The sequence below is a fragment of the Onychostoma macrolepis genome, chromosome 16, assembly GCF_012432095.1.
Source record: "Onychostoma macrolepis isolate SWU-2019 chromosome 16, ASM1243209v1, whole genome shotgun sequence".
Lineage (NCBI taxonomy): Eukaryota > Metazoa > Chordata > Actinopteri > Cypriniformes > Cyprinidae > Onychostoma > Onychostoma macrolepis.
Genome location: NC_081170.1, coordinates 19,620,850 through 19,633,072, shown reverse-complemented (window position 1 = coordinate 19,633,072; position 12,223 = coordinate 19,620,850). Strand labels below are relative to the sequence as shown.

Below are 12,223 nucleotides of genomic sequence, written 5' to 3'. Positions count from 1 at the left end.
ACTAGGGTGAACTAACCCTTTAAGAGTGCCAGAAAAAAGGCATTGTCCTGATTCAGTATCTGTGGTCAGATAAGATGTTGTCGGGTTATAAGTCTCAATCACCTCAGAAAAATGAACTTTCTTCTGTTACACTGTGCTTGTTGCACACATTCTTCAATTGCATGTATACTAATGCTGTGGTGCACTCTGTATATCACTTCGTTATAAATACAGCTCAAAAGAAAGTATGCAGTATGAGTGTGCAACATTGTAGTTATGTTGGTAAATTATAAAATTACCAATAAATCACATTTATTGTTTTTGAAAATGTTTTAAATTTTTTAGGAATTAGGTCAAGAGAAGACAAGATCTGGTCCTCAAAAATCTTGAAAAAGGGGGGTTGTCTTATAATCATGTTTGTCTTATATTCAGAACAATACGGTAGTAGCTATCTTTGTAAAGAAAAACCTTACTGATGCAAAAAAAATAAAATAAAATCACCAGCTGAAAAAAACCCCCTTGTTGTTCAACCCTGAAGCAAAATCCTTTCAGATATTAAGAAGACTGATAAAATATTGAACCAATTAGATAACAATTACTTTAAAAAATGTGCACAAGTTGTGAAACTATAATTCATCCACATAACACCATATAAGCCATCCATAACACTGCCCACAGTGACAATCTGTACTTCTTGTCCTGTTCCACACCTGTGGTTTCTGACATGCTCCTCTCGCGGATGTCTTTGCCCCCTGGAACACCACGTCCCTCGCTGCTGGATTTCTTTCTGTCCTTATTACACCATTTCCAGTCAGGATGTGCCTTAAAGTGTGCCTCCTTCACCTGTAAATGAGTGACAAAAACATTTACGGGGGCTGGAAGAACTTAATGAGGGTTATTCAGGTGTCTAAACATGAATATCTAAAAGACAGTTCCAGTAACCTGAAATGCAAGATCGTGGTATTTCTGCTTCTCTTTGGGTCCCAAAGCATACCACCACTCTCCAAGTATCTTGCTGACAGTGCGGTTGTCCTGATTTGGGTGTCTCTGATGAACCAGTGCACGATGCCGCTTGCTGAAGATCATAAACGCATTCATGGGCCTCCGGATGTGGTCTTTCTCCCTCTGTAAAGTGAAAGGGTAATAAGGAATGAGTAAATGACTCTGTGTGAAAGAGTGAGGATACACTACCATTCAGAAATTCAGGTCAGCATGAGTTTTTGTAAAAAGAAATGAATAAATTTACTCAGCAAGGACACATTAAATTGATTGAAAGTGGCAGTAAGGACTTATTTAACATTTTATTTCAAATAAACGTTCTTTTGATTTATCATCTTGAAAAAAAAAAAAAAACATTTTATAAAAGCATTAGGAGCGCATTTTCAACATTAATAATAATAAATGTTAATCGTAAGATACTTAATTCAAAAATATTAAAAGTTTTATTAAACATGTACCTTTCCAGGACTGTTTTTGTCATCTTTGGGCAGTGCACTGAGGGACTGAGATCTACGCTTTCCAGGAGACGCAGAAATTGGAGGATCAGGAAGAACACCGGGGAAAAATCTGCACACAAAATTGGCAGTTAATATGAAATAATATGAGAAGAATCAATGGGGATCCAGCAGCATACATTGATTATCCCGATCTACCTCTACTAAACACGCACAATCTCTCTTTCTTGCTTACAACAAGGAACATTATTTCTCACACTTCAAATATCAATACAAAGGAAGCATTTGATCACAGCTGCCTATTTTTAACAAGTGTGAGGACAACACACTTGTTATCATATTAATTGCAGAGACATTAAGATGATGTATTACTACTTGCATGCACATGAGTTTAAAGATAGATTTTACTATTATATATGCACTTTGGTATTTAACTAATAATTATTACACAGTCACGACCGTATAGCTACTGTGGCCCAAAACAGGCTCAAAAGATCCACCAATTTCACTCTTGCAACCCTCAGGGCTCTTCACTGTGCCGTGAAACAATACAGCAGAATGCACCGAGCCAATTACTGAAAACTGCAATGCACTGTGTCGATGAGCTACTGCTTTGCAGCCCACCACCAAAACAGAAAACACAGAGCTTTAGCACGTCTGTAATATCCAGTGTACAATATTAAAGGGATGGATGCTTCGCAAATGTCAATAACACCTTAATGCGAAGATAATACAATAAGCTTTATGGATAAAGCACATTTAGCAGGAACTGTACTAGATGGCTTGATGATTATAAAGCGAGCAGAATTTTATATGTGATTCATAAGGGAGAGGGAAAACAAGTGAGAGAAGTGTATTCAGATGACAGTTCATTAATGTAAACTGCCTCTGGTTTTCTGCTGTCATTCATATACAGACACAGGAGAAAGAGGAATGCTTTTGTTCTCTCCTTCTTTGTGATGCCATTATGCAGGTCTTTCCACACACAGGAACACCAGCAACAAAACACATTCAAACAGAATGACGCATCTCACACACACACACTAGACCACTCACGGATCATCCACGTCACTTTCTGTTTCACTGTCAGGTCTCTCTCGCTCCGCATCTTTCTCTCTCTCCGGGGGCAGTTCGTCAGCAGAGGGAGTGGGGCGTGAGGAAGGGTTAGGTGCTCCCTCTATAATCTCCTTCAGCACTGACCCGCTCTGAGACTCTGAAAGTGAAAGACAGGTTATTCATTACAGCATCTTTAATGAATCCCTCCAATCTGGCAACCTCTGAAGTCAATCGTTGTACTGGGTAATGGCTAAATTACAGCAGCTAGAATTACAGAGAGTCACTGCAGATGTGACAGGAGAGGCCAAATACATAACAGCATTCAGACTATCCCAGGAAACATGCTTCCACTTTTTTTTTTTTAAATATCGACCATGATTTTTTTCTTTTATAATCTCAAAAGGTTGACAAACAAATTTTAGCTCATTTTGGGACAATGGCTGTATGCACTAAATTACCTTTCTTCAGAGAAGCTGTCTGCGGATGACTGACAGTTTGTTGGCCCTCACCAGGTTGAGCCGATGGATCTGATTGGGTGGGTGCCAGGAAAGGGACCAATGAATGCCAAGGAAACACTGGAACCGATCTGGGCTCAACATTAGTCCACACTACAGGAGAAAATAAAAGAGCATTCATTCAATCCAGTAATAACAGCAAGCAATAAACCATATCAACACCCAAATCACAGCCTGATGAGCCACATAAATAGATCCATATGCACATAATAATATTAAACCATTGGACAACTGTAACATACAGTTGTCTTAGTAATTATATATGATTTTGATGATATTTACACATTTCAGTATCACTCTCTATGACACCAAAATAAATACTGAATGTACAAACGCCATCAAAATAGACTAAATGAGGGAGGCAGATCAAGGATAACAGACCAAAACATCTAACACCGTAAACAGTAACCTTATTTATGAAAGCTATTTGTTACTAATTTAAGCGGTCATAAATATTTGAATATTATAAGAGAAAACTCATGTTGCTGCAGCACAATATTGTTTCACATTACAAAAACAGATTAAGAAAGACAGACTGTCATGAATACAGTAAGTACATGAACATATTGTTACCGACTGATATTAAGCAGGCTGTATTTGGCGCCAATCACTTCCAAAATAATATGATTCAGGAACAGGCTGTTCATGCAGTTATTTTCTGCTGCAGTTAGAACTACACAGACACGATTTACAAATACTGTATTTCAGCCGCGAAAGTCCTGCTATAAAGAAAAACAACAGACACGTTGAGTAATAATGACTGACCAAACATGCTGAGTCCTTGGCGAAGATACTGCGGACTTTCCGATGAAAACATGGTCGAGTAAAAGGCTTGAAATACTTTTTTGTTTGTTTGTTTTTTTACAGGAAAAACTTCGTGAACATGTAATATTAAATAGAGGTACTTATTCAAACGTTCATCTGATATAAAGTAAAACAAGTCCTTGCGATTAAAAATGAAATATCCACATGATGCTTTTCCCAGACAGGTGATGTTGAGTCCAGCGATGAAAATAAGCGGCCATAATCGATGCTGCCAGCATCCGTCTACTGGAGTTTTTTCGTGTTGGTACTAAATGTTCTTGTTAATAACATGCCGTCGTTCACACTGATCTTTAATCCTTCTGTATTCTCTGATTTATTGGCTCAGACACCGGATCATATTGTAGTAAAATGATGACAGCGTGCTATCAGGTACCGCACAGAAGAGAGTAAAGCGCTGTTCCACCTTCAGGAACGCGCAGATTATAACAAATGACGATCTTGGCGTTAAAACACTGTCTTGAACAGAGTTAACGTACGAATATGCACACTGTTGAGGTTCGAAATGCGGAAACGGGTTTGGTTTTATTTGGATGATGTAGTTTATTTTTGGTCCTGTTTGCCCCCTCCTCGTCTGAGCTTGTTTACATTGACGGATAGCTGCGGGGATGAAGGGGTTAAGTAGGCCTCTCGGACATCCTCGGGCTCGAGTAGTGCAACAGTCCGCGACCTGAGCTCACCTCAGCCCAGGGGGGTTTACATGTACAATATCACGATTAATAACTATTTTGGTAATAAAAAAAGTATTAAATACGGTTATAAAAATAAAAGAGCACTGCAGGCATCAAATACGCAATGCCTAAAATGTGGAAACGGTTGTCTCAGTAAATCGTCGTGAAAATGGGAAGCCCAAATCTGCCAGATTAGCAGGTTAGCATGGTCATGGTGCTACTACACCCGCAGTACGAGTGTAATTTATTCTTTGGGTTGCGACACACAACGGAAGCGCTCTTCTATTAAAAAGATTAACCAAATGCAATATCCATCAGGCAGGGAATTTATACGTATCAAATGCTTAATAATAAAAGGCCACATGTAATACACATCTGTCTTTTTCACGTGGTCACTATTATTCTCTCTGCTTGTCAGTGCAGATCCACATCCTGTTTCACATCTGATCTAAATTCATCAGTTTGGCCTCAATCTCTGATTGAAAAACGCATAATTACACCCTGTCCAGAACACAAGCAGTAACCGGACTTATTCTGTACTGCCACTTTGGTTTAGACGCTGCATTTGGGAGATCCGGACCTGGTTTTAGCAGCACAGTTCCAGATGAGTCCGTCCCCTCGGGAACGCCCCTGGTCTCGCATCCGCACCGCCGGGCGCTACAACAAAACCTGTCCTCATGTCACGGAGCAAAACTGTAGCACTACACGGAAAACACCTAGAATTTAAAAAGGGGAAGAAACGACTGTCTGGCAGAGAGAAACCACCAAAGCCAGGGGTCTCGAGTAAAAAGACAACTGGTTTCAATAGGCAAACAACACCTGTGTTCCAGACCAACAATCATTAGTTACACTATAGTAGCACTGTAGCTGTTCGTTGCAATTACGCGGACGAAGTAATTTATAATTACGCGAGTGAAACACAGAAAAATCGAACAAGTCCTTGTGTCATTGAAATGCTGTATATTTTGCTATAAATACTACTTTACCACACACAACTCTACTTTTGACTAGATCCAGTAAAATAGCAGCATCTCATATTATGTCAAAGAAAATGAAACCCCTGTAGATTGTACAACCGCACGCTGATCCTCGATCCCTAAACGCGGAAAGCATCGTTTTGTCTCGCTCGCCTTTTATCGCTTTGCCTTTGGAGGGTTTGTTTTGATCTCGTTCGGGCTTAAAAACGACGCACGTTTCGCTTAAACTGGGTTCTAGTTGCAGCGACTTCTCGTTTTAAATGCCTGCTCCGACACCCCCTCCCTCGCACACACCCCAGCCCCAAAGAGTCTCATCCAAAAGGCTAATCGTGCAGTAAACTCCTCGCTTTCGGCTCTGACACAAACAACAAAGTAGTAAGAAATCCACTAAGAGATGACGGTCAAACTCCGCCGTGCCCTAACCCGCTACGGCGGGGAAATACAAAAAAGAGAAGAAAAGCTGGACCGAGATGATCCGGCGCAGTGCTGTTGTGATGAAATGACGGGTCTGAAGTGTAATAACAGCCCCTAAAGTCCAGTGCGGTTCTCCTGCAGCAGGGTCACTTTCCGATCCGCGGCGGCTGATTACACGCTGCTCTCCGCTCGCTCCGTAGGTGTTCGTAGTAAAGAAGTCGTTGTCTCATAACATCATTCAGTTGGCCACGACTCCTCGATTTCGCTCTCCTCTCTCGCTTCGCGAAACCCGTTCTTTCTTTCTCTTTCCCTCCCTCTTCCTCCTGTTGTATAGTAGGCTGCCCTCTTTCGCTCTATCAGCGTGTCAACCTCGCCCAGACCGTGACCCGCCTTTTACTCTTCGAATGCTTTCTCAGATTGGTCTACGACGCAACCTATCGTAAGACAATCCGACGCGCTGATTGGTCGCAGCGTGCGTTGGAATGTCAGTCATATGCAAATCCGGATTTGGCTTTCTGCGTCTCACTGGCCGCGGCTGAAAAACGAGCTAATAAATATTTAACACGCCACAGAATCTGGGGCATGACTTTACGTGGACTCTCGTGATATTTGCTCCCACTGTGGCGTTGAAGCTGCAGCGCTACTCTAACGGGCAAAGAAGCACACCGTGTCATAACAGGTATTATATACATTGCGGGTAATGCGAATGCGTTATTTTCAGGACAGATTAGTTAGGCTCAAAGGCATGTGACATAAATCCTCACATCAGATAGACAAACGCTCTCCTTTCAAAACAGTAGTTAAAATGTAACGTGGCCATTAAAAAAAAAAGGCGCCATAAACACCCACATATTACATTTAGTTTAAAACAGGCGAATTTATATTTTATTGATTCACATGAAAGTTAAATGAAAGCTTATTTTAAGTCATTATAATACATTTAGTTTAAATTTGGCAGTAAAACGTTTGGCAGCTTTTACTTTACAAAAATATACACTAATGCAAGAAAGAAGTAAACGTCTACTTCCTCACACACTAAACTGCATCATCTGCAGTCAGTGTGTCAAAATAAGACACAAGTATTACAACCAAATGCAAATTGACCTCATTACCAATGCAATAAACTCTACTATAGCAATACACTACACACATTTTCCACACTCAGTTTAAAACACTGTAGTAAGCATTATACAACAGTTAGTTCCAGTCTTCGAATCTGATTGGCTGAGCTGTGTTTCAAGAGTGATGTTTAGTGTAACAGTTTGTATCGTTCTGCTGGTTTCTGTTCATTGAGATCCAGACCAGTGAGTGTCCAGACACGGTGTTTGGTGGCACACAAAGCTTGATGCTTTGGCTTCTTTTATATAAAGGAACTAAACTGACAGATTTTGTCTGAAATGTAAGTTGTTTGATATTAATTTATCGTTTGTAGAAATGTTGTATAAAAGCAATTGTGCTGATGGACAGCTGTGATTACTTGCTGATTCATCTCCATGCTGATATTCAGTACTACATTGCTCGTTTGTGTGAACTTAACACCTACCACTACTCTGGAGTGGTAAGTAGGGGTAAGAGTATGCTTTTGGTTTTTAATGCCTAGTGTCAAAAAAAGAAAAGAGACAAATTTGTCACTGGTCAGAGGTTTTCTTGGAGACCATACAGCTGTACATACGTCACAAACATTACATAATAACATTACAGTTATAATCAAAAGCAAATTAAAAGAAAGAAGAAAGGTGGAGAAATATTCTTCACATCATATGTTTTTCCCCATCTTTTACTGTTTGTTTAATGTTACTAACTTACTAAAGCGCAGCGAACTTTGTTTTGCTTGAGTGCAGTAATATAGGTCAGAGATTAAACTTGGTGACCACTGTTACTGCCATCAGGACATTGACCAGTGAATCGGCTGATAGTGATTATGTCACAGACAAAGGTGACTGTCCAAAGCACTATTATCAGTGGATACAACTCTCAGGCAGCATGACACGGGCATGCTCACGGTGCCTATGAATGTCAGCATGCCTGTGTGTAGGTTTAAGTGTGTGTGCTGAGTTCAGTGACTGGTTTGTTTGTATGGGGCAGAGGGGTATTGGCCTTGCGCCCAGCATCAGCCAGTCCCTTCACAAACAGTCACGCTACAATGAGAAAGATTTGTGTGTCAGAGAAAAACTGCAGAGAAACTGTAACCGTAAGTGCAGTAACATTTTCCACACAAACACAGTGGCCAAATAATATTACAACGTAATATTATCTGAGTAATACATTCCACACTACACTTACGCCTGAAGAGTATCCTACACATTACATGTATACCAATACCAAACAGAAAGACACTCAAGAGTGGGTGAAAAAAATTAGTGGCCGTGGAATGTTTGAGAAAAGAGAGGGAAAATGGGTGGGAAGGGGAAACTGTGCAAGTCAGGCGAATAAAAATAGAACAAGAGTCATTCTATGGAGAGGAGGGGAGGAGGGAGTTGTGAAAGTTGTGAAAACAGGGCCTCGCTCGCTATATGTGGGAAGATGGTAATCGAACGACAGGAAAGGAGAGATAAAAAATCTATAAATAGACTAAGAACAGATGATAGAAAACTTGATTATGCTGAAACACACATTTACGCACTCTCAACTGATGTACTGAAATCCATGCAGATCAAACTGAAGTAACAATGGGTTATCAAGAGACATTGCTCCTCTATATAACACAATGTCAGAGCAGTGGGAGGGGCTACTCACTCTCTCAGCCAATGAGCTTGCGCTGAGCTCCTGGCAACAGCCAATGAGGTGAAGCCGGGTGCCTCCAGCTCAGACTATGATTATAGTAAACAAGTTATTAACTCTTTCCTGGCTGATTCCATTGAGAATGACACACGGGCAAAATATAACATCACTCACTACTTTTAAAATTAGTAATATGGACACGATATCTAAATACATGAAAATGCCAGTAAAATATCTCAAATCAGCAATTAGTTGGCCATGAGCAACACTTCTCACATGCAGAGATTTGCACAGCTCTGTGTATTTGAGGGTTAATAGTGTAAGAGCCCCTTGCTCCAAAACCCTTCTGTTCCTCCTATCCAATCATTGTTTTTACGTGATTAAAACACAATCTCAAAAAGCCCACTCCCTGTTTCCATGGCAACAGCTTTATGGGTATTGTTACTCATGCCACTTTTGGTGACCACTGACCATGGCACTATCTCCACACACACACACACTGCCCTTTTTGCAAGATATTTATATCACTGCAGCCATCTGCCAGTACAAGTATTCCAGCTATTTTCCAAAGGACATATGGAGGGGGGAAAAGACATGAGAAATGGTGGCTAACCAAAAATCCATCATGTTGGATTAATGTCTGTTGATCCACGTTGATACACCATTTTTACCACTGTTAGGAAAGTCTGATGGACTGGGTGCAGGTCCATGAAATGCACCACAAATTTTGAAAAGGTAGTTATGAAACTCTGCGCAGGTACGCCTCTTTAAATCCTGCAATGGCACACTCTTCTCACAAGGAGGCAGCACTGCTCTATGGAAAAAAAACGAAGGCGATCACAGCTCTGGCAGACACAGAATTGAGTGAAGGAGAGATTACAGCTAGAGACCAGGGCTTTTATGTGAATGTATGTGCAAGAGTCTTACGAGACTACATTTTTAGATCTTGTGATCTCCCTTGAGATATAACATAGAAATCAAACATTCGGTGAATACTAGCATGAACTAAAATGCAGAATACAAGGAAAGAAGGCCCAAAATATAGCAGTGAAAAAGTACTGTATAAAATGCTGTCTATCCATGCTGTAGCTTATATAAATGTATACATGTTTGTGTTCATGCAGAAACCTTCAACTAAAAAGGGAATGGCTGGCATTCCCGTGAACACTCTATGATCAGAGAAACGGAGAGACTTCTGCACTGCACCAGAGAGAGAGAAAGACAGAGAGCGAGAAATAGGTGAGGGGAAAACAGTAGAAAAGTCTGACACAAATAAGTGTTAATGGAAAACAAATGAAGAGAATTAAATTGACATTATGAGTACAGCAATGATGAAAAGGGAGACACCGTTCTACCATATAAGTGCTAAACATTGCCGAGTTAGACTATACGACAGATGGCGACTCAGAACTCGGCACATAAATGGAAGAGATCATGTCCTATGCGCTATTGAGGCAGAGAACCATCGGAAACGCTGTATCAAATACGGACAAAATTATACTATAGCCCAAAATAAAAACAGCCTGCAATACATGTAATTAAAATGATGAGTTGAAGTTTGAGGAAGGTGCTGTATATATTTTGCAGAGAAATAAGCAGACACAGTCTATTTATCAGTTTCAAATTTGCAGCAAAAAATCTGACGTTTAACTTCTTTTAGAATCAGTGTTGTAGTACAGTTTTACAGATTTTAGAAGTAAAAAAACAGCAACAGAAGAAGACGTGTATTGTTAGTATTTGTGACGGCTCTAGTGATTAGTACATCTGTGTTTGCAGAGAGTGTGGATTAAATGAAACAGAGAATGTTTGGAATCACTGCCATAAATGACAGCTGAAAACAGAACTGCCAATTCTGCTGTTTAGTGATTCAGATACTTTTGATATAAAGATATTTTCTCTCTGATATCTAAGTATTATTTTTAGTAAGTAGTATATTTAAACAACTTTTTCACTTGAGACTCACAATATATAGGAATTGCATTTCCTCTCTTATAAAAAAGTTTTGCATTTTTATTTTAATTTTAATTTTTCAAAATTAGGTTATATAAATCATACTTATAATCACTGCATTCAAACGTGATCCCCGAGTGTCCTCAAAACCAATCGTCTAAATTTATTTTTAGGTGTCCTTTAAGGTAATGTACAATAACAACAATAACTGAAAAATATGACCTGTTTATATATGATGCTGTGACAGGCTGGTAAGCTGCATTATTGCAGTATTTTATCTAAAACAAATTGAAAATCATTATTTCAGTTTTGAAATAAATTAGCCGAAAAGAGTGTTGCACTTATACAATATATAACACATATATAACTGAGTAGGACAACGTATAAAGACCAATCATAGGTATAATCCTAAACATCCACACTCAGTAAGCACATCTGAAATGAGACCATAAACTTGCGCACACACACACACACACACACACACACACACACACACACACATTTAAGTAAATCTATCTAAATAGAAACGTGCAGACTTCTGTTGTTTTTACATACAGTTAGTTATAAATACTACAACCTAAACCTAACCCTAATCCTAACAGAAAACCTTCTACATTTCTACATTAAAAAAAAGGTCTTTATATTTATATCGTCCCCAAAAAGAGGTTTTAGATTTAGCTCACATCTGGTTACACATTTACCCCAAAACATGGTTGAGTAGGTACACACACACACACACACACCATTGGGTTTCCAGGTTTAATGGGGATATTCCATAGGTGTAACGGTTTTTAAACTGTACACACTGTATTTTCTATCTCCTTATCCTAACCCTAGCCCTCACAGAAGACTATCTGGATTTTTAGATTTTCCAAAAACTTCATTTTGCATAATTTATAAGCTGTTTTCCTCACGGGGACTAAAAGGTCCCCATGGTCCCACAAGGTCAAAATTTACTGGTTTTACTATCCTTGTGGAGACATTAGAACTTAGAGAATACCAGGGGGGGGGAGAAAAAAAAATAATAATTCTACTTTAAGAAGAGAATTATCTGTTGACTCTTTAGTCAAATTGCATCTGAATAATAAAAAATCTTTGGTTTTTTTATGTTAATTATCATGAACATGGGCAGCATTGTGAAATGTCAAATTATATGTGCTGATCAGCTGAAGAAAAAAAGTTTAGTATATTTTAGTATATATATGAAAGTATTTATAAAAGTTTAGTATATTTATTTTAAAAAAATGTTGTATGTTGCATTTCCTCAGTCATCACAATAAAATAACTTTATCTTAGCTTTAAGATATTAATAATTAAAAAAGATCAGTATTTATAATGTACTTTTCAATAATTACATTTCAGAGTATTGGTCTCCTATGAAAATAATTTTTTTATTTTTAGCAGGTCTGCAATTTTGTTGTGTGTGTGTGTCTGTCTCTCTGTGTTAACATCCCTCTCACAAGCTTGCCTGTTAAGGCAGGCCTACGAGCTCAGGCCTAAATTTTTACAAAGGCCCTCTTGTTATTTCACAACACACAATTCCTTTCCCTCTCACACCATACACGCTCTTGATGACAGCTAAATCACAAATACCACACATAATTATATATATGCATAAATACACTATGAAGACTTTTTTTTATTACACTAGCACACAAGCATAC

General features: G+C 39.0%; 1 protein-coding gene across 4 annotated transcripts in view; it reads right to left on the bottom strand.

The window, feature by feature from the left end:
- cicb (capicua transcriptional repressor b) overlaps positions 1 to 12,223 on the bottom strand; it is a 45,967-nt gene that overhangs the window by 18,792 nt on the left and 14,952 nt on the right. For all 4 annotated transcript variants that reach the window (XM_058747607.1, XM_058747608.1, XM_058747609.1 and 1 more), the window contains exons 3-7: positions 2,948 to 3,097; positions 2,490 to 2,646; positions 1,437 to 1,545; positions 922 to 1,104; positions 690 to 822 (exon numbers count right to left, since the gene is read on the bottom strand). In XM_058747607.1, the coding sequence (XP_058603590.1) occupies positions 690 to 822; positions 922 to 1,104; positions 1,437 to 1,545; positions 2,490 to 2,646; positions 2,948 to 3,097 (732 nt within the window). The remainder of the gene's footprint in view (positions 1 to 689; positions 823 to 921; positions 1,105 to 1,436; positions 1,546 to 2,489; positions 2,647 to 2,947; positions 3,098 to 12,223) is intronic.